Here is a 23,286-nt window from a genome sequence, read left to right on the forward strand (position 1 = left end):
GAGCATCCAAATATATAAAAAAAAAAAACTTCTGGAGGATTTTAAGGGAGAGAGTGAAAATAATCTATATATATAAAAGCTTAAGGGACCGTTACACCCAGACAACCAGATGACTGGACAACCGGCCAGTAGCTATGACTTGCACTGACCACCAGGGGGCAGATGCTCAAAACAGGAGCTGCCCCCTGGTGATCAGTGTGCTCCCACAGCCAGCCTCCAGCAGCCAGCCAACCTCCCGCAGCCCCTCCCCCTGGCCAGCCTCAATTGGGACTGGGTGAGATGGCCCAGATCAGCCAGGAAGGAGCCCACCCATGCACAAATTCATGCACTGGGCCTCTAGTATAATCATAATATGGGACTTTAACATTACACTGAAATCACTGGATAGATCTTCTAGACAAAAAAATCAACAAGGAAACATGGGACATTTTCAAAGATAGACCACATATTAGGACACAAACTATGTCTCTACAAGTTCAAGAAGATTGAAACCATATCAAGCATCTTCTGAGATCACAATGGCATGAAATAAGAAATCAACCACGATAAAAACACTAAAAAATATTCGAACACATGGTAACTAAAACACATGCAAATAAACAATGAATGGGTTAAATGAGATCAAAGAAGAAATAAATAACATCCAGAAACAAATTAAAATGAACACACATCTCAAAATCTATGGGACAGAGTGAAGGCAGTCCTGAGAGGGAAGTTCATAGCATTACAGGCATAACTTAAAAAAAACAAGAAAAAAATTTTAACAAGTTATCTAACTCTACAGCTTAAAGAATTAAAAAGAGAACAACAGAAAAGCCAAAAGTAAGTAGAAGGAAGGAAATAACAAGGATCAGAGCAGAAATAAATGACAGAAACTACAAATCAATACAAAAGATCAACAAAACCAAGAGCTGGTTGTCTGAAAAGATAAACAAGATTGAAGAACCTCTAGCCAGACTCATCAAGAAACAAAGAGAGAGAACCCATATAAACAAAACCAGAAACAAAAAAGTTGAAGTAACTGACACATGGAAGTACAAAACATTGTAAAAACATACTATCAAAGACTGTATTCCAACAAACTGGACAACCTGAACAAAATGGACATATTCCTAGAAAAATATAATCTTCCAAAAGTCAATCAGGAAGAATCAGAAAACATGAATAGCCCAATAACTACTGATGAAATTGAAGCAGTAATTTAAAAAAACTCCAAGCAAACAAAAGCCTTGTTACCAAACATTCAAAGAGTTAACACCTATTTTCCTCACACTATTTCAAAAAAATTGAAGAGGAAGGAAGACTTCCAAGCTCTTTCTATGAGGCCAGGATTACCCTAATTCTGAAACAAGTTAAAAACACAAAGAAAGAAAATTATAGTCCAATATCCCTGATGAACATAGATGCTAAAATCCTCAAAAAATATTAGGAAATCGTATCCAGCAATACATACACCATAACCAAGGGAGATTTATTCTGGGGATGCAAGGATGGTATAATATTATCAAATCAATAAACAGATTGCAAGACAAAAATTACATGATCATATCAATTACTACAGAAAAGGCATTTGACAAAATCCAACACCCTTTTTTTATAAAAACGTTAGCAAAGTGGGAATACAAGCATCATACCTCAACATAATAAGGGCCATATATAACAAACCTACAGCCAACATCATATTCAATGGGCAAAACCTAAAACCATTTCCCCTAAGAACAGGAACAAGACAGGGATGTCCACTTTCACCACTATTATTTAATACTAGAGGCCTCGCACGCACAAAACTGTGTGCGAGTAGCTCGCTTCTGCTTGCCTCAGCTGGCCGCCCAGCCCATCGCTGCTCATAGCCCTCTGCCACTCATAGCCCTCCACTGCTCCTGTAGCTCTCCACACTAGTAGCTTGTGCCCCACCCTTCCCACTGCCAACGCTGCTATTCATTTGGTCGTGATGGCGTTACAGCATTATGGCCACAGCCTTTTATTAATATAGATAGTACTGGAAAACCTAGCCTCAGCAATCAGATAAGAAGAAAAAAAAAAGGCATCCAAATAGGAAAGGAGAAAAAAAAACTGTCATTATTCACAAATGACATAATATTGTATGTATAGTAGAAAACCCTAAAGAATCCATCAAAAAACTTCTAGATTTAATAAATGAAATTGGCAACATAGCAAGATACAAAATTAACACCCAGAAATTGATGGCATTCTTATACACCAATAATGAACTCTCAGAAAGAGAAATTAAAAAAACAATCCCATTTACCATTGTAACAAAAAAATTGAGATACTTAGCAATAAACTTAACCAAAAAGATAAAAGACCTGTACTAGGAAAACTACAGGATGTTGAGAAAAGACATAGAGGAAGATATAAACAAGTAGAAGAAAATACCATGTTCATGGATTGGTAGAGTCAACATAATAAAAATGTCCATATGACCATAAGCAATCTATAAATTCAATGCAATCCCTATTAAAATACCAAGGGCATATTTCACAGATCTAGAACAAACCCTCAAAAATGTATATGGAACCAAAATGATTCCAAATAGCCACAGCAATCTTGAGAAAGAACAAAGTTGGAGGGATCACCATACCAGATATCAAATTTTAATACAAAGCCACCATAATCAAAACAGCCTGTTACTGGCACAAGCACAGGCATATAGATCAATGGAACAGAACAGAGACCCCAGAAATCAACCCAAGCCATTATGCTCAATTAATAGTTGACAAAGGAGGCAAGAACGTACAATGGAGTAAGGACAGTCTCTTTAATAAATGGTGCTGGGAAAACTGGTCAGGTACAAGCAAATAAATGAAACTAGATCACCAACTTACGCCACACACAAGAATAAACTCAAAATGGATAAAAGACTTCAATGTAACTCATGAAACTATTAAAAAAAACATTAGAAGAAATCACAGGCAGCAAAATCTCAGACATCTCTCATAGCAATATGTTTATGGATACATCTCCTTGGGCAAAGAAAACTAAGGAGAAAATAAACAAATGGGACTACATCAAAATAAAAGCTTCTGCCCAGAAAAATAAACCATCAACAAATGAAAAGGGAGCCCACTGTAAGAGAAGATATTTGGCAATGATATATCCAATAAGGGGTTCATTTCCAAAATATATAGGGAACTCATACAACTTAACAAAAGAAAGACAAACAATCCAATTAAAAAATGGACAAAGGACCTATATAGACACTTCTCCAAAATGGACGTACAGATGGCCAAAAGACATGAAAAAAATGCTCAAAATCACTAATCTTCTGAGAGATGCAAATTAAAATTACAATGAAGTATCACCTCACACCTGTCAGAATGGCTATCAACATATCACAAATGACAAGCACTGGAGAGTATGTTTTAAAAAGGGAGCCCTCGTGCACTGCTGGTGGGAATGCAGACAGGTGCAGCCACTGTGGAAAACAGTATGGAGTTTTCTCAAAACATTAAAAATGGAACTGCTGTTTAACTCAGTGATCCACTTCTAAGAATAGATCCTAAGAAACCTGAAACACCAGTCAGAAAGGATATATGCACTCCTATAGCAGTGCAATTTACAATAGCTAAGATCTGGGAAATAGCCTACATGGCCATTAGCAGATGAGTGAATAAAAAAGCTGTGCTACATTTATACAATGGAATACTAAGAAGTTATAAAAAAACACAAGAACTCTTACCATTTGCAACAGCATGAATGGACCTGGAGAATATTTTTTTTAATATATTTTATTGATTTTTTACAGAGAGGAAGGGAGAGGGATAGAGAGTTAAAAACATCAATGAGAGAGAAACATCGATCAGCTGCCTTTTGCACACCCCCTACTGGGGATGTGCCCACAACCAAGGTACATGCCCTTGACTGGAATCAAACCTGGGACCTTCAGTCCACAGGCTGACTTTCTATCCACTGAGACAAACCAGTTAGGGCAGACCTGGAAAATATTACACTAAACAAAATAAGCCAGTCAGAGAAAAATAAGTATCACATGATTCCCACTCATATGTGGAATATAATGAACAAAATAAACTGATGAATAAAATAGAAACATAGATTCAGGGAACAAACTGATGAATTTCAGAGGAAAGGCTAGAGTGGGGGGTTGGGAGAGGAGTGATTAACCAGGGAACTTACATGCAAATATGCATAGTCCATGGACACAGATATTAGAGTGGTGAAGGCCTGAGAGGGACATGTATTGGGTGGAGGAGGTCAATGGGGAAAAATACAAACAAACAAAATGGAATACTTTCAGCAATAAAGACAAATTTTAAGATAATAATAAAATTTAAAAATAAGACCTTTATTCTGTTGAGCTATGTTCCCTCTATTCCCATAGAAAGTTGTTGTTTTTTTTTCCATAAATGGCTGCTGGATTTTATCAAATGCATTTTCTGCATCTATTGTTATGATCATGTAGTTTGTGTCCTTCATTTTATGTGGTGAATCACGTTTATTGATTTGTGGATATTGTACCAACCTTGCATCCCCAGAATAAATCCCACCTGATCATCATCTATGATCATTTTAATGTATTGCTGGATTTGGTTTGCTAATATTTTGTTAAGGATTTTAGCATATATGTTCATCAGGGATATTGGCCTGTAATATTTTTCTTTGTAGTGTCTTTATCTGGTTTTGGAATTAGGATATTGCTGGGCTCATTAAAATGAGCTTAGGAGTCTTTGATCTTCTTGAATTTTTTGGAGTAGTTTGATAAGGATACATGTTAGCTCTTCTTTGAATGATTGGTAGAATTCACCTGTGATGCCATCCAGTCGAGAACTTTTGTTTGTTGGTAGTTTTGTGATTACTGGTTCGATTTCATTAATTGTAATCTGTTTATTCATATTCTCTGATTATTCCTGATTTGGTTTCCAAAGATTGTATTTGCGAGGAATGTATCTATTTCATCCAGATTGTTCAATTTATTGGCATATAATTGTTCATAAAGTAGTTTTTGCTTTTCATTACTTTGCATATTTAATGCCACTCCCTTCTGGCCTAAAATGTTTCTGTTGAGAAATCAGCTGACAATCTTATGGGAGCTCCCTTGTAGGCAACTAACTGTCTTTCTCTTGCAGCTCTTAAGCTTTCTCTCTTTGTCTTTATCCTTTGCCATTTTAATTATGATGTGTCTTGTGGGCTTCTTTGGGCCCATCCTGTTGAAACTCTCTGCACTCCCTGGACTTGTGTGTCTTTCTCCTTCACCAAGTTAGGGAAGTTTCAGTCATTATTTTTACAACTAGGTTCTTGATACCTTGCTCTCTCTCTTCTCCTTCTGGTACCCCTAAGATGTAGATGTTGTTATGCTTCATGTTGTCCCACGGGTCCCTTAAATTCTCTTCATTTTGTAATACTCTTTCTGCTCTGATTGGGTGGTTTTTTCTACTTTGTCTTTTAAAACACTGACTTGATCCTCTGCTTCATTCAACCTATTGTTTATTCCTTCCAGTGTATTCTTTTTAAAAAATATTATTTTATTGATTTCAGAGAGGAAAGGAGAGGGAGAGATAGAAATATCAATGATGAGAGAGAATCATTTATTGGCTGCCTCCTGCATGCCCCACACTGGGGATTGAGCTCACAACCCAGGCATGTGCCCTGACCAGGAATCAAACCGTGACCTCCTGGTTTAGGAGTCGGTGCTCAACCACTGAGCCACTCTGGCCAGGCCTTTCAGTGTATTCTTTATTTCAGATATGTCATTCTTCATTTCAGACTGGTTGTTTTTCATGGTTCTATGTTTTTGTTGTTGTTGTTGTTTTCCCATGCTTTTGAGCATCCTTATAATCATTACTTTGAACTCTATATCTGATAAATTGCTTACCTCCATTTCATTTAGCTCTTCTTCTGGATAATTTTATTCTTTCATTTGGGGACTGTTTCTTTGTCTCTCCATTGTTGCTGCATCTTTGTGTTTGTTCCTATGTATTTGGTAGATCTGCTATGATTCCCAGACTTGGTAGAGTGGTCGTATGTAGTAATGGGACCCAGTGGTGTGGTCTCCTTGATCACTTGAGCTGGGTGCTCTAGGAATGTCCCCTGTGTGGCTTATGTGGGACCTCTTGTTGTAGTTGAGTCTTTATTGCTTTTGGCCCTTTTGGGCATGGGATCAACCCTTACAGTGACTGACAGTGAGACTCACCCCCCACCACAATGTGTGAGCTGCTGTGCAGGTGCTGACCACATGGAGCAGAATTTGTCCAACAGGGTTTAGTGTCTGCCAAGATCTCCCTTTGGATTTTCTTCTTGTGAAGCTTATTGGAACCTGCTCTGTAGTTGTCTGAAGGTGGCCACTGGGTGTATTGATTCTTGGCCTCTTGGGATGGACTCTGGTGCAGGCCAGTGTCAGATGCTGCCTGTGACTGGCCCTGGCAACCTGTTTGGAGTTATTGGCAATCCAATGTTTGTGGCTGCCTATGCTGGGTCTGGGTGCATGTGGAAAGGACCAAGCTGTGCACCAAGGCCGGCTTTTACCAGCACCCAGACTGGGGGCAGGTCAGCAAATGTCCCAAAGATCCCAGATATCAGCCTCCACTGCCAGCTGCCTATTAGCCTCAGTTACTGAAGCAGCCCCTGGCTGTACTCCTTAGCAGGGCACAAGCTCTGCAGAGTGGGGCAAGAGGTATTCCAGAGTGTGGGAGTGTTGCTTTTCCCCAGACTAATGCCCCAAGAGGGGAATACTCTACGCAAGAAAGATGGTGCCTGCATTATGAAGCAATGACTCAGCACAGGGATCCTGGAAGCTGACCTCTCAGCTCTCCCTAGAGCCACCAACCCCAGACTCTCCTCACAAACCTCTAGTCCACCCTACCCTACCTCTACTGGAGCCCAGGGTGAGTGGCAATGAATGGAATTTTGTGAGTTGGCCCTTTAAGAGGGCACCTGTGTCTCTCCCTGGTGGACAGAAACCCCGCTGCTTTTCACAGCCAGATGTTATGTGGGCACCTTCTCCTGGCTTGGTTGGGTGCACTGGGCTGGGGAGTCCGGCCTAAGTTTGAAACCCCACAGTTCTCAGGGGAAACCCCACAGCTGAGCTATCCCTCTGGCACTCAGCCTTCACCGGTGGGTGCAAGGCCAGCCCTCTGCGCCTCGGCCCTGCCTACCAGTGTCGATGCGCTCACCTCTCATTGGTGACATCAGGTGGAGGGGCCAGGATGAGGGTGCGATTGCATGCACTAACTATAAAGTGTGTCAAAGATTACACAGGCTAATGGGTAACTAGAAGAATAGCTACATGTATTTTTAAGCCAGGAGACATTAATAGCAGAATCTAGGTGTTGGGTATATGAGTTTTCACTGAAAATTCTTCCCATTCACATATCCTTGAAAATTCTCATGGTAGAGATAGGAAGGAACATCTTGTGTCATGTGGCTTGAACCTGTAGGTTACTACTCATTGTCGAAGCCAAGCCCTCCTGGTGGTGCGGTTCCTCAGGAGCCCAGCCTGGGAGCTGGAGCTGGCGGAGTGGCCCTGCATCCTCCCTGCGCTGGTCTCCGTGACCTTGGCAGTGCTGCTGGAGCTTCATCAGCTCTTGTTTGCCCTCCTGTAAACACTGCAGCGCTGTGTCTCTGCTGTTTGTTCCACTCCACATGCGTGGCCCGTGGCAGAGGGCGTTTGGTGAGCTGCTGAGGGCTCGTCCCCCTCCCTGTAACCTGCCTCTCCCTGACAGACTCCTTTTCTACACCAACTACCACACGGTATTTTTGACATAAAATATAAAACCCAGGGGTTAGGGGGAGGGAAGAAGAGGCGGGCACAGAGGAGTCTGAGGGCAGTGGAAATACTCTTTGCGATGCTCTAATGGAGAACCGGTGTCTGTGTCCAGCGTCAGGAGGTGAGCTGTGCCCTGCAGGTGAGCTGAGTCCGTAGGTCCATGGACTGGGACGTTCCCTCTGCCGGTGCTGATGGCGGTAGGCAGCGCGTGTGGGGGACAGAGGGAACCAGAGAGGCCTCTGCTCAGTTTTGCTGTGAATCTAACCTGTTCTAAAGAATAAACTTTATTTTTAAAGTAAACTTTATCATTAAAGTGACAAACTCCGCGATAGAGCTCTCACCCGGACTAGTAAGCGCCTCTGGTGGCTGCACTCAGCCTGCAATGCTATCCCTCCCTCCTTCCCCAAGGCCCAGGCTGCCCCGGGGCCATGGCCGCCTCCTCCAGACTCCTGTGGTCTAAGCAGCCCTGGCGGCTCCTCTTGGCCCATCCCTGACCCAGGAGTCCCGTGGCCATTGCGCGCACTCTGGGTGGAGCTGTCCCGGGAGGCGCATGGCCCGCAGAGAGCCTGCGGGACTCACTAAGCTGACTGCGTCCGCAGGCCGGTTGGTCGGTCTCTGAGAACCTGCTTACCATGGGGCGAATCCCACGCAAAGCAGAGCCCACGGAGGGAGAGGGACGGCCACCTTTGCCCCTGCGCCCAGGGGACCTAAACCAAGTCCTGCAGACGGAGGTACTTCTCAGCCATGGACGTCACCACGTTCCTTTAGAAACGAAGCCCGTGTGGGCTGCTCCCTGTCAGTGCCCATGAGGACCTGGTGAAGGCAGGACCGGGGTTAGCCTGCACTCACCTGCGCATTGGCTCACCGGCTCCCTACTGACCCTGCCATTAGGTCACGTCCTGGCTCCTGGCGGAGCCGCAGAGCAAGGACACTTACCTGCCCTCGAGTGGTCTGCTCCACGAAGGGCCATGGCACGTGCGGAGTGTCTGGGAAGGGGCGACTGTGCCAGGGGATGCGGGACAGGCAGGTGGGGAAGGCCTACCTGGAAGGAAGGGGCCCTTAGAGAAGCCACAGGAGACAAGTTACACTCCAGAGAGGCGGAGCCACAGGTGGGCAGAGAGGTCCCAGGGTGCTCCACGCTCACTCCACAGCCCGCCTGCCGGGGGGTCCAGAGCAACTCAGTCCTAAACCTGTGTCCTCCCTCCCGACCCACCTGTCTGTCCAATCCCTTATGTCAACTATCCCTCTATCCCTTTGTCTCCATTTTTCTGTTCCACTCAGTTTCTTTATTTCTCTATCTCCCTTCCTCTCTCTCTCTCCCTCTCCCTCTATGCACTCTCCCTCTCTCTCTCCTGCCTCTCTCTCCCTCTCTCTCTCCTGCCTCTCTCTCCCTCTCTCTCCCCCTCCGTCTATGCACTCTCTCCTAACTTCTGGGGTACAGCCCACTTCATTAGTTCCACCCTAGCCCAAGCCACCATCACTTCTCATGTGTCCAACTCAATAGCCTCATCACTTATCTTCCTGCCTCCATTCTTGCCTCCCCAATCAATCCTCTGCCTCCTACAAAGCAAATGTCTTCAAATGAACATCACATCATGGTGCTTCCCTGCTTAAAACCTGGGGTCAAGACAACACTGGCCACAGCCTGTGGAAGCCTCCCTTCTCTCCTGCTGCCTCCAGCTCCATGTGCTCGCCCACTGGCCGCACTCAGCCTGCCTGGCCATGTGGTTCTTCAAAGAATCCTTTCCCTCCCATCCCAGGACCTTTGCACTTGCTCTTTTCTCTCCCTGAGATGCTGCCCTCACCCCCAGTTGCACATACATTCACCTCATTAACCTTTATCATGCTCTGCCTCTTCTCTGTGGTTCAAATATCACGTCCTCAGAAAAGCCTCCCCTGATTGCCAGGCCGCAGAGCTCTAGTGCCCACCTGGCAGCACACACAGTTCCACAGTATTACTGACTGCTCCCAGGCTGCACGCTACATCCGTGACTGTTCTGTAATGGCAGTTTGTATGTCTCAGTCCTTCTCCTTCACCCAGTCCCCTAACCCTCCCACCAGCCTGTTCTCTATACCTATGAGTCTGTTTTTGTTTTGTTTGTTCATTTATTTTCTTTAGATTTCTTTAGTGAAATCATATGGTATTTGGTATTGTCTTTCTCTGACTGACTTATTTAATTTAGCATAATACCCTCTAGGTCAGCGGTTCTCAACCTGTGGGTCACGACCCTTTTGGGGGCAGAATGACCCTTTCACAGGGGTCACCTAAGACCATCGGAAAACACATATATAATTACATATTGTTTTTGTGATTAATCACTATGCTTTAATTATGTTTAATTTGTAACAATGAAATTGGGGGTCGCCATAACATGAGGAACTGTATGAAAGGGTCGTGGCATTAGGAAGGTTGAGAACCACTGCTCTAGGTCCATCCATGTTGTTGCAAATCTTACTACATTTCATTATTTTTATGACTGAGTAATATTCCATGGTGTAATTGTCCCACAGCTTTCTTATCTACTTGTCTAATGATGGGCACTTGGGTTGTTTTCATACCTCCGCTATTGTAAATTGCTCTACAATGAACATATGGGTGCATATATTCTTTTGAATTCGTGTTTTTATGTTTCTTTGGAAATATACCCCAAAGTGGAATTGCTGGATCATAAGGCAGTTCCATTTTTAATATTTTGAGGAAACTCCATACTGCTTTCCACAGTGGCTGCACCAGTCTGCATTCCCACCAGCAGTGCATGAGGGTTCCCTTTTCTCCACATCCTCACCAGCACTTTTCTGTTGATTTGTTGATGATAGCCATTCTGACAGGTGTGAGGTGATATCTTAATGTGGTTTTAATTTGTCTTTGATGAATAATGATGTTGTACATCTTTTCATGTCTCTTGGCTGTCTGTATGTCATCTTTGGAGAAGTGTCTATTTGGGTCCTTTGCCTATTTTTTTAATTGGATTGTTGGTTGGTTGGTTGGTTGGTGTTAAGTTGTATGCATTCTTTACAAATTTTGGATTTTAACCCCTTATCAGATGTGTCATTGACAAATATCTTTCCCATTTAGAAGGATTTCTTTTCATTTTGTTGATGGTTTCCTTTGCTGTGCAAAGTCTTTTTAGATGAATGTAGACCCACTTGTTTATTTTTTATTTTGTTTCTGTAGCCCAAGGAAATACAGTAGAATAAATATAACTAAGAGAAATGCCAGAGAGTTTACTGACTGTTTCTTTCTTGGAGTTATGGTTTTGGGTCTAACATTTAAGTCTTTAATCCATTTTGAGTTTATTCTTGTGTATGATGTAAGAATGTGATCTCAGGCCAGGCCTAGGGACCCTACCCAAGGTGTCCCGGAATGTGAGAGGGTGCAGGCTGGGCTGAGGGACACCCTCTGCCCTCGAGTGCATGAATTTTCATGCACCGGGCCTCTAGTTTTTTTTATAAAAGAAAAGGATGTACATTAGTGCTTCCACATGCATGCTAATTGCTGCCTCGGCTTATAGACATTTGAGTTTGCAATCCCCTCCCCTAACAGTCTTCGTATATTCCTATTATATTTATTTAAGATTTATTTCTGGACAGTGTCCTGGCACTGCTGTGGGCAGTGGGACACAGTGCCAAGGAAGGACAATGCAATGACATGCTTGCCCTTGTTTCACATGGACCCACAGTATATCTTGTGACAGTTTTGGGTTGTAGGTTTGTCCTTCCACTGCACAGAGCTCCCCTAGTGGTGAGAGTGCAGGCTCTGAAGCCCTGTTGCTGTGGATCTAATTCCAGCTGGGCGGCCTTTGGAAAATTGCCAAACTTCTCTGTGACTTGCTTTTCTCAGCTGTAAAATGGGACTAGTAACTGTCCTTTCCTTCCAGTGTAAGCATGAGGATGAGATAAGACACAGCTTCTCCTAATAAACCCCTCGTAAAGGTGAGCTCTTCTTACCCACCTGTGTCCCTTAAGCAGGACTGGCTCACGGTGTGTGGCCTGGGCAGTCACACAGGGCCCCACACTTAGCAGGGCTCAGTGCTTAGTGTAAAGCTCTGCTATTCCTGGAATTCTTAATTTTTAAAAAAAATTTCTATTCACAACTTTACTCACACAAAGTGGAATACAGCACAAACCTTCCCAACTTGATTGCAGAAGCCAAAAATAAATATGGTAATTTTACTTCAGAAATCACATCAGAATGTGTACTTCAGATAACTTCAGAACCTGCCCTTCAAATTACAGGACTGTCTTTGGAACACACCTCAACACGGTATTTCCAAAAAAGTTACATCACACTGACACTTTGATACCGTGGAAGTCATGAGAATCCTCAGTGTTTTGCAAAACAACAATGTCGGGAAGTAAATAAGGTTTGTTGGCATCTCTGAAGCAGAATGGATACATACCACCCACTCCACAGATGACAGAATCTAGGTAATAACTTAAGTGATATTTAGATGGCAACACTACCCTTTTCCCTTTTTTCAGCACAAATATATAGGAACCTTGCTAATACATTTTTAAAACTATCCTAACCTTGTATTTATATTTAGGTATCAAATGAAAAGATTATGGGATTAATTTTATTTTTTCGTTCTTTTTCTTTTTTTATTTTATTGTCTAAAGTTTTACATATGTCTCCTTTTTCCCCAATTGACACTCCCCCTCCCCAAGTCATTCCCACCCCGGGCAAGTCCCCACCGCCCCAGTGTCTGTGTCCATTGGTTATGCTAATATGCATGCGTACAAGTCCTTTGGTTGCTCTCTAACGCCACCTCCCCTACCATTTGTCTCTGGGTCGATCTATTCTTGTTCATCAAATTATGTTGATCATTATATCCCACATATGAGTGAGATCATGTGTTATTTATCTTTCTCCAATTGGCTTAGTTCACTTAGCATAATGCTCTCCTGGTCCATCCATGCTGTTGCGAATAGTAAGCGTTCTTTCTTTTTTACAGCAGCATAGTATTCCATTGTGTAGATGTACCACAGGTTTCTAATCCATTCATCTACTGATGGGCACTTAGGCTGTTTCCAGATCTTCGCTATGGTGAATTGTGCTGCTGTGAACATAGGGGTGCATATATCTTTTCTGACTGGTGTTTCTGGTTTCTTGGGATATAGTCCTAGGAGTGGGATGACTGGGTCAAATGGGAGTTCCATTTTTAACTTTTTGAGGAATGCACCAGTCTGCATCTGGAATTTTTAATTTTTGAATATTTTTATTTTTGCATCAAGCTCTGCAATTATGTGTCTAGTCCTAATAAACACACATTAAATATCCAGGAAAAGTCTTTTGAAAGAATGAATGGGTGGGTGAGCTTAGCCACCCACATTGTCAGTGCAGCACCCATTATTCCAAAGAGCCAGTCAGGGGGCAAAGTCCCCCCTTGAAGTGGACTCACCTGCCCTTTCCCTGGGACCAAAGGCTTGTCCTAGGCCTTACAGTCCTTCCATCCAATGGAGAGCCCCTCCATTTCCTGGGAAACTGGCTGCCAAAGAGAGGCCGCAGGCCCGTCCCCGTCTCCACAGGGCAACCTGCACATGCCCCCTACCCCCTCTCGTGGCTCAGCGTCCTTCATCCCCAGTCTATACATGGGCAAATGGAGGCTCAGACACAATAAGGCTCATTAGGAGTCCCTGCAGCCCAGTACCTCTGCCTGGCCACGCTTCTAGTTTCATAAGGAGTCTAGCTGCAGCCCAGACGCCACACAATTCATCACAGAGTGGCCGTCACATCGGGTCGTACATGCTGAGTCTGAGGTCATGCCCCATCCCCAAACCTAGTGGATCCACGCTGTGACCTGTGGCTGAAACACACAAAGAACAACACACCTTCCTGTGCCCTGCATGCCCCAGCCAGTGCGCGTTAGAGGGGCCTTTCGTTCTTCAAGGCTTCTGGAAAGTCCAACATTCAGGATCTGTGTAAAAGCCAGTGATGTCACCATAAGCAAAACATGCCAGTGGGCCTGCCCCTAAGAGGGGAAAAGATGAGAAACTAAGTTGATAAATAGTATATGGTAGGCCAGAGCGCTAGCCCCGGAGGAAAAGAAGCAGGGGAGAGGCAGAGGGACTGAGCGTTTGGGAGTGGAGAGTTCGATTAAATAGGATATTTAGGGTTAGCCTCTATGAGAAGGGGACAATAGGTAAGACCTAAAGAAGGGGGTGAAGCAGCAGGTTAATTCGGCTTTCTAGACAAAGAGCATTCCAGGCAGAGGGAGCAGCCAGGGCTACAGCCTGCGGCACTGCTGTGGTTACAGAGGGGGTGTCTGATGGACAAGGGGCCCTCAGGGCTACAGCCTGCGGCACTGCTGTGGTTACAGAGGTGTCTGATGGACAGGGAGCTTTGTCAAGTCCATCTCCTCCCCTCCTCAGATCCCGGTGTCCATCTCCGACTAGCTGACTGCAGACCAATCCAGTGTATAGGGTTTTGAACAATTATTTATTGAGCCTCTATGAGTGGTACTGCTTTATTATCATCACGTGGGTTTTGTTTTTGTTTGGGGTTATTCACATTCAAACAACAGAATTCACAACCACATTCCAGTACCTAACTCCACCTGAGATGCCAGCCCTGCACTCTCTGTGCCCAAGGACTCTTAGTAACAATCTGTCCCTTTAGGCCCACAGCCTCCCTGCTCACCAGGGGCCCAGCCCAGTGGGCACAGCAGATACCACTGCTTTCCTCTCCTGACCTGAGGGTGGGGGTCCCCTCCACCTTGGGAGCCCCCGGGAGGAGGTGGGGAAAGGGCAGCCAGTTCCCTCTGCTCAGACATGGCTCTCCTGGGGCTGTGAGGCCTCTGTGGCTCCTCTGAGCCACCACAGTTCCACTTGCCCTGGCGGCTCCTCCCTTCCATTTGCAGAAGCTTTGACTCTCGCACTGTCCTGAGCCCCAGGCAGCTCCTCTCTCTGCTCAGTTCTGCTGTGGCCCAGGAAAGCTGCCTGGGGGGCTCTCCCTCTGCCTGCCTGAGAAGGACCTGGCTGTGCACCCCATCTCTCCAGGTAACCAGACCCACCGCTTCCCCCTCCTCACCTTCCAGGCCTCCACACACTAGACTAGACCACACCCCATGGCTCCTGTGGGTGTGTATGCTGGGATGGGTGTGAGTGTGGCCCGTGCACAGTAGTAAGGATGTCCAGGTTTTTATGTGTCTGAGTGGAATAAGGGGGCCTCTGCATGCCCCTGTGAGTGTGTGTGTGTGTGTGTGTGTGTGTGTGAGAGAGAGAGAGAGAGAGAGTGGGTGTGTGTGTGTCTGTGTGAGTGTGTGTCTGTGTGAGTGGGTGTGTGCATCTGTGAGAGTGGGTGTGTGTCTGTGAGAGTGGGGGTATGCATGTGTGAGTGGATATGTGCATCTGTGTGAGTGGGTGTGCATCTGTGTGAGTATGTGTGTGTGAGTGGGTGTGTGCATCTGTGAGAGTGGGGGTATGCATGTGTGAGTGGGTGTGTGCGTGTGTGAGTGTGTGTGTGTGTGTCTGTGTGAGTGTGTGTGTGTGTGAGTGGCTGTGGGAGTAGGTGTGTATCTGAGAGGCTGCACTAGCCTTGGTCCTGACAGGAGGCTTCCCTGAGCCAGCCTGCACCCTCTCAGAGGCTCCTGCTCCAGAACCAGTCACAGGTGCACAGACACACACACACACACACACACACACACACACGCATACAGACACACACACACATACACACACACGCATGCATACAGACACACACACACACACACACACACACATTCTCTCCAGCTCAGCCTCTGGCAGGGAGCTGAAGGAAGGGAGCATCCTTGCTCCCGCCACTGCCACCGCGCCGCCTCCCGGCTCCTGGGTGGAGGGCTGGGCGAGCAGGGCTGGGGGAGCGGGGCTGGGGGACCGGGGCTGGGGGAGCGGGGCTGGGGGAGGAGGCAGACTGAGGACACGCGAGGGGAGGACGAGCAGCAGGAGCAGAGGGTGCACCCCCTCCGACCCTCCCACAGCGGGGAGGCGGGGCGCCCGCTCCTGGTCCCCACTTGCCTCCCTGGGGGTTCCCGGTGGAACTCCTTCTCCTCTCCTGACCCTGGAGCCCAGGGAGGCAGCCGGGAGACCCTCCTCTGAGCATCCCCCACCCCCTCTCCCCACACCCCCACCCGTCCAGGCGGGTGCTGATTGGCTCTGGGGAGCGCGCCCCGCCAGCCCCGCCCTCGGCTCAGGCTGGAGGCAGGAGCCAGCCGTACACACTCTGGAGCCCCCCTGAGGCTGCGGGCTCTGGCGGGTGCAGGTGCGGAGGGAGCAGGGACCACGGAGGGAGCGGAGAGGACAGGGCCAGGGGAGGCGCAGGTCCCGCGTGGAGGAGGCGACGTTCCCACAGCCCCGCTGGCGGAGCGGGACGCAGCCCAGCGGCCAGGAGACCGCCCAGGGCCCATGGAGCACACGCACGCCCACCTCGCCGCCAACAGCTCGTCCTGGTCCCCTGGCTCGGCCTGCGGCCTGGGCCTCCTGCCCGTGGTCTATTACAGCCTCCTGCTGTGCCTCGGCTTACCAGGTGAGGGGGTACCAGGTGAGGGGGGCGGAGCCCTAAGAGCGCTCGCCCTGCCCGGGACCCAGGCTGTCCGCCTCCTCTGCGCCGCCCGTGGCCCCTCTGAGAAAGTTTAAGCCTAAAGGGCAACTGCGGACGTTTTCGGGGGGGGGGGGGGGGAGGGGTGGGAGGGCGCGGATGTATGCGTTCCACCCGTGTGCGCGGCGGCTGCGTGGTTGTGGGTTGGAGGGTGCTGGTGAGTGTGTGTGCGTCTGAGGGGACTGTGGTCCGCGAGCGGTCAGGGAGGGCGGCGTGTGCCTGACTGCACATCTGGACAGATGTTCCGCGGGCCTCCTTCTCCCGCCTGATGCTGGGCAGTCTCCGCTGGGACAGGGAGGCGCTGGGACGGAGGAAGGACTGCGCCCCCGCTGCACTCCCTAAGCAGGACTGTCCCCAGCCAGCGTGGGGGGCGGGGGGGACTCTGGGATCAAGCTCCGCAGGGGCAGGGGTGCAGAGACACGGGCGCTGCCAAGGCGCCACCTAGGGTTGCAGTCTCCTTGAGGACCAGCCTCACCCCTGGCTGTGCCACCTGGTCCACCCGCCAGCTCTGCGGGCAAACACCCCATATCCTAAGTGCGCTGGGAGTTTTGCTGAGCTCCTCAGAGATCTGAGCTGGGAGGATGCCTCTGAGGGTGGGGGTGGGGGCTCCTGGGCTCTGAGAGATGGCCCCACTTCCAGGTGGCTGAGTGCGGAAAGGCTCCCAGTGAGCACTTGCAAGAGATGGGAGAGAGCGAAGGGCAGGGAGAAGAGCGTCCTTGTGCGGACTGGGATCCTAGCACCATCCCTGGCCTCCAGCACCCTGAGACCCAGGCTTGGGAGCTGTGTTTCTGAGAGCCCGTCTGAGGTTTCCATTCCAAACCTTCACCTGGGTAGCCAGGGCCCCGATGTGGTAGTTTAAATACCGCCCCCCACCCCCCACCAAATTATGCAGGTGCCAGAAACCATAACTTTACTAAAGCTGCCTCCCCACACCTCCCCCTGCCCAGCCAGCGATGAGGCTTTATTACTAACTGATGGCCCTGCCCTGGGAGCTGCTTGGCCTCTGAGCCGCCAGCCCCGCAGCCACAGCCACAGGCACTGCCCTTGTCCTGCAGCGACCTGGAGCAGGTGGACTCGGCCCGCTTGCATCCGCTCTGCTCTGCCCTCCTGGGCCGCCCGGAGCTCTCTCTGGGGAGTGGGTTTCTCAGGAGGTCACTGACCTGGAGATGTGGTGGGTCCCTCTCCCCTGAGCCCTCACATCAGAGAGTGTCTCCCCAGCCCTCCCTGCTGACTGAGGCAGCCACCCTCACTGGCCAGTCAGGGACAGAGTCATAGGGACAAGGAGAGGCTGACCCAAAGCAGGGGCATGCGGGTGGGGAGAACAGAGCGAGGGGAAGCTCAGACCTTCAAACACCTCACACCTCACAGCCTAAGCCCCATGTCAGCTGGGCCTGCCCCACCCACAGCATTGGCACCTACTTATGCCAGGCATGGCACTAGGCATGGATTCAACAAGGCTGGGCCAGGGCTTGGAGACTTTAAGAGTGGGGGCAGGGAGGAGGGCCTTGGACTGAGATTAGAGAGTCAAGGGCAGTTACATGTTTAAACACCCAACTAAGTGTTAGGATCACCTACTGTGTGCCAAAGGGACTCAGGGAGCCCTGGGAAGCTCCTGGGTTCACAAGTGTAGGCTTGTGGTTCTAGAGGCAGCGGTGGGTACAGGGGCCGGCATTTTAGAGAAGAATGATTGACAGGCCGCTCGCATAAAGGTCATGGGCTGATGATGGTTGTTTTGTTAACTGTATGCGAGGTGGTTCAAGGTGAACTCCTTGTTACTCTCTTAAAACCAAAAGGGCAGGCAAGTCTGCCTGGTGACTAAGATGCAGTTTGTAGAATGAAGCAGAACTGGTGTTAATTTGTGGCCTTTTGTATCCGGTGCCACTGTCTCCACATCTGTCAACAGGCTTTCTGAGGGCAGCTCCCCCTGGAACCACAGTGAGAAGGGGCCAGGTGGACCAGGGAGGTGGCAGGAGCTGGGCACTGGGCTCAGGCCTGGCCCCTTCATTGCTGATGCCATGCTGGTGACCAGGAGGTTGTTGGTTGTAAGGAGGAGCAGCAGCTGTCCTGCAGTGAGCCAGAGAAAGGCCTGGGAGACCCAGAGAAAAGCCCTGGCTCAGCACCTACTCCCAGTGCTCTGCTCACTGCAGCCTCTGCCTCCCTCCCCATCCCCCATCCCCTACCCCCATCCCCAGCATCAGCAGTTAGCAAACTCTCCTGCCCCACCCCCTGACGCCCCTCCACCCCACTCAGCTGGGTGTGAGGTAATGACCACGCGAGGCTTGGGAATATTGTTGAAAACTGAGATTTTAATTGAATCCCTTTTCCTGGCAGAGGACTCAGCCTGACTGAGTTTTCACCGTGGTGGCCAGAGGTGTGGATGGGAGCAGGTGGGGGTTTGGAGTGGGGTGCAGCTGTGTGGCTGCGGGGAGGCAGTGACTAGGAGGAAGGGCCCACTTTTCCTACCACCTTCCTTCTCTCAATGAAGAGGAAGAGCTTGAGATGGGTCATGTGGTCTAGTCCCCTGCCTCCAGGAACTGCCCAGGCAGGTGCATTTAACAGGCTGATGTGGGTGCAGGGGGCTCTGATGTTGAAATATGGACTGAGCTCTGCCACTTGAGAATTCCCTACTACTCTGTACCCTGATTTCCTCCCCCTGGAAAATCAAGGAACAGCCACCCACACAGGTAGCTGATATTATTGAGGTACCTATGGAAGCCATTGCACCCAGCACCTTCATCACTGCCACGAAGTTCTCTGCACTAACTCAGCCCTTAAGGCTGTGTGCTCAGTGTGAAGATTGCTGGCTCAGCTGTTCCTTAAACTCCATCCCTTTCCACCTCCTTGTTAGGTAAGCCAGATATTTCTAACTGTGAACATACATAGCAGAGCCCACCCGGAGCTGGGGACACTGGCTGGGCCGCTGGGATGAGACATGCACAGCAGGAGGCAGTGCCGGCAGGAAAGGCAAGCCTGAGTGTCTGGGCGAGGGGGCAGTGAGCCCACCGGAAGGAAAGCAGCACCACCTTAACCTCACTTAGAGGTAGTCTTTACCTTTAAGGGAGGCAAGGTGAGGAAAATGGTGGCCACCAAGCAGGTGGGAGTGTTTCCAAACTGCCCAGTGAGGGCATAGCGCCCGCCTCAGGCTGTGAGATGGAGGCAGTGACTGCCTGGCCTGGGAGGCAGTCAGTGCTTTGGCAACGGTAGTCATGGTTGTCATCAACCAGAGGTGGAAGAAGGTGATCGGAAAGCCGGACCGAGCCCTCCAGGTGTGTTCTCCTGCCCAGAAACATCTTCAGAGAAGATGAGGTAAACGGGGTAAGAGGACAAAGCCTGGAGTTGGACCTGAGTGTGAGCCTGGCTCTGCGGCTTATTAATATAAGGGTGTGACCTTAGACAAGTGGCTTCCCCGGGTGCCTCACTGACCTCACTCGCAAAGTGCAGGTAAGTGTAGGCACACTTCATAGGGCTCCCGGGAGGGCCCAATGGGCTAACCATGTCACACCATGTCTGCACACCGCACCCGTCCCTAAGCCGTTTTTTGTCATTTAGAGATTACTTCCTAGGCCCTGGCCCAGTGCTAAGTTGGTCGGAGTATTTTCCTGAACACCAAAAGGTGGCAGGTTTGATACCTGGTGTGGGTGCAAATGGGAGGCAGCCGATCGATGTTTCTCCCCCCCTCTCTCTTTCTCTCCCCCTTCATCTCTCTCTAAAATCATTAAAACACACACACACATATCCTTGGGTGAGAATTAAAAAAATATATTTCAGGGAAAATTGACAACTTATTTTATGACACCAGCTTACCCTAAATCAAACCCAGACAAAGATATTACAAAAAACTACAGACCAATATTCCTCATGAGCATAGACATAAAATTCCTCAACAGGGTATCAGCAAATTCAGTCCTGGAATGTGTAAGGCAGGTAATACATCAAGACGAAGTGGGCTTTATTCCAGGCATGCAAGGCTGGTTCAGCGTTGGAAAGTCATTCAATGTGAGTCACCATATTAACAAACTGAAAGAGGGAATCCACATGATCATCTCAATAGATGCAGAAAAAGTATTTGACAAAATTCAACCTTCATTTATAATAAAAACTTATCAAACTAGGAACAGAGATAGAACTTGTGGGGGGCTGTTTCTCTCTTTTCCATGTCCCGCATGGGAAAGGAAACAGTCCATTTGCTGAGTGGAGGACCTGGGGATTAAGAAATTAAAGAAAGACCAAGATGCAGAAATAGATTTTAAGCTGGGGCCAGGTGGGCGCCATCCTCTCTGATGGAGAGGCGGCAAAAGCGGGCTGAGCCACACAGCAGGTTTATTTTAAAGGCCTAGATTTACATATCTAGTTCCGCCCCTGCCTGATTAACATGTCCAGCCTTATTGGGGAAGCATGTTCCCAGGGCGTGGCTGCCTATGCTCTGAGTTCAGCTGAGAATAATTATAAGAAAATGCCTCGGTGCCTCCCAGGCAGAACCTCTACAGAACTTCTTTCTATTTTCAGATGCTATCATTGGCTAAAGAAGAGGAACGGGATGCTTTTCTCATGCAGCCTTGTGTGTCTGTGTCTGTGTGTGTGTCTGTGTGTGTGTGTTCACTAAATAGGTAATGACATTTATATTATTAAAAAAACTAAAACTATAAATAGGCACACATTGTAATTTTAACTCTCCAATTTTTTTTACTCTCTGCAAAATGAGTACATTCTACACACAATCCTACATATTGCTGTTTCACTTATAAACTAGAGGCCTGGTGCACGAAATCGTGCACCAAAGGGATCCCTAGGCCTGGCCTGTGGGATCAGGCTGAAACTGGCTCTCTGACATCCCGTGAGGGGTCCTGGATTGTGAGAAGGTGCAGGCCAGACCGAGGGACCCCACCAGTGCATGATCAGGGCCAAGGAGGGATGCAGGAGGTTGGCCAGCCAGGGAGGGACCACTGGAGGGCTCCAGGGCTCCAGGGCTCCAGGGCATGTCCAGCCCATCTCGCTCAGTCCCAATCAGCCGAACCCCAGCAGCAACCTACCTGTCGGAGCATCTGCCCCCTGGTGCTCAGTGCATGTCATAGAGACTGGTTGACAGGTCGACTGTCTGCCCCCTGGTGGTCATTGCACATCATAGGGAGCGGTTGAGCGGCCTTAGCATATCATTAGCATATTATGCTTTGGTTGGTTGAACAGCCGACTGGTTGACCAGACACTTAGCATATCAGGCTTTATTATATAGGGTCATCCATACCAGTATCTATTAAGCTTTTTCATTTTTTTTATGATGCTGCATAGCATTCCATTGTATTTGGAATTTACACCCTAATCTGTAAATATTTAATAGCTGCCCCTTTAAAAAGCACACATGCATTCCAATTTGAGCCAGTCCGTACATGGAGCACATCATACTCCTATGTAACTGGCCTGGCCCTCTGTGCACGTTTGGCCTTCAGGTCACTGCTGTGATAGGTGAGAAGGAGCCCTGCATGAGCAGCCCTAGATTCCAGGCGTGGCGCAGGTAATAACTCCCTGGCACCCTGGGACAAGCCATTCTCAGTGCGTCTGTCCAAGGCCCAGGGGAGCCAGGCTGTGCTGTGCAGCCCAGTGGGAGACATGGCCCATGGGTGGGACACAGCACTGGCCAGTGAAACAGCTACACTGGAGGCTGTTTGGGCTGCCTTGGGCCGGGGTCCAGAATACTCATTTTGTAATCCTTGCCCCTGCGCTTTCTAGAATGGCCCCTGTATCAGTTCTGCTCTGTGAAACTGGATGTAAAATGCACTGCTGTGGAACTGGACAAACATGGATTTGAATCCTAAATCCTACTCTTGTTTGCAGTGTTACTGCAGATGTGATACCCCACCTCTCTGAAAACCAGTTTTCATGTGCAAGAAAGTGTGCAGGCCAGTTGGGCAGCTAAGCAAGTGGTCTCTGGTGTCAGACGGCCTGGGGTCACACTGGCTCCCCTGCCTGCTAATCTGTGACCTCAGGAAATTGCTCACCTTCTCTGGGCCTCAGCCTCCTCATCAGCAAGAGGGTATAACAATAACACCTCCCTCACAGGCAGGGCTGTTGTAAAGGTTAAGTGAAGTTTTAAACATGCGTATCACCATTCTTGGCAAGTGTTTGCTCTCCTGTAGAGTACGAGTTCAATGAATGCCATTCACCTTCTGTGCCTCATTGCTGCTGTGCTGATTGGAATGAAGCTCACGGAGGTGGAGACGAAGGTGTCCTTTACACATTGTAGGAGCCTAACAGATAGTGGCTGCCATTGTGTTACGGTCTGATGTGCCAGCGTGCTTGGGCCCTGCCAGTGCCCTGCAGCAATGCACTGCTTTCTGCAGGGTCTTTTCCTTAAATGCAGAACCCCACCCTAGGGCACGCCTGCTGGTGGGAGATGAGTAGAGAATGACCTGATGGAGGAAGCAGTCAGTCCCTGATGAACCCAGGGAATGTGTGGCCCTGAGAAAAACCATGGAGCTAACACCAGCCCAGACGTGAACGTCTCCAGCTGGAGCTGCTGGGCAGTGACAAGCTCCAGCCGCAGGACCCTCTGCTGCAGCCTGGCAGGGGCAGAGAGGGAGTGGGAGGGAGCACAGGTCTGCCCTGGAACCTCCTGGGAAGCTGAGGTTTGTGGGTGCTGCTGGCAGGGTGCTCGCCCTGCAGAGGCACAGGAAATGCTGGGTGGGTAGGATGGGGGAGCCTTGAATGCCAGGGGCAGTCAGATAGCATGAATGAGCCAAGTGGCCCAGTTTTAGGAAATGTGTTGCCTTCCCAGAGAATTGCGCTTCCCTCCTGTTTTTCTGAAAACATGTGGCTCTTTTGCTCTCTCTCATTTTTTCCAGTGTTAGAGACACATGTGCTAAAACACTGCACTTTCCTCTGAATAATCGCCAGCACTTACATAGCTCTTCCTAGATACTAGGGAGTCTTCAAAGCACTTTACATGATTCATTCATGTAACTCTCATGACAACCCT

The 23,286-nt window shown here is 48.6% G+C and overlaps 1 protein-coding gene across 1 annotated transcript in view; it reads left to right on the forward strand.

Moving 5' to 3' along the window:
• The first annotated feature begins 16,123 nt into the window (after window positions 1-16,123).
• Window positions 16,124-23,286, forward strand: part of GPR139 (G protein-coupled receptor 139) — a 49,248-nt gene continuing 42,085 nt past the window's right edge. The window contains exon 1 of the mRNA XM_070411682.1: window positions 16,124-16,244. Coding sequence (XP_070267783.1) covers window positions 16,124-16,244 — 121 coding nt within the window. The remainder of the gene's footprint in view (window positions 16,245-23,286) is intronic.

Source organism: Myotis yumanensis, unplaced genomic scaffold, assembly GCF_028538775.1.
Source record: "Myotis yumanensis isolate MYYU_CA2020_CCGP unplaced genomic scaffold, mMyoYum1.0.hap1 SCAF_4, whole genome shotgun sequence".
NCBI classification, from domain to species: Eukaryota; Metazoa; Chordata; class Mammalia; order Chiroptera; family Vespertilionidae; genus Myotis; species Myotis yumanensis.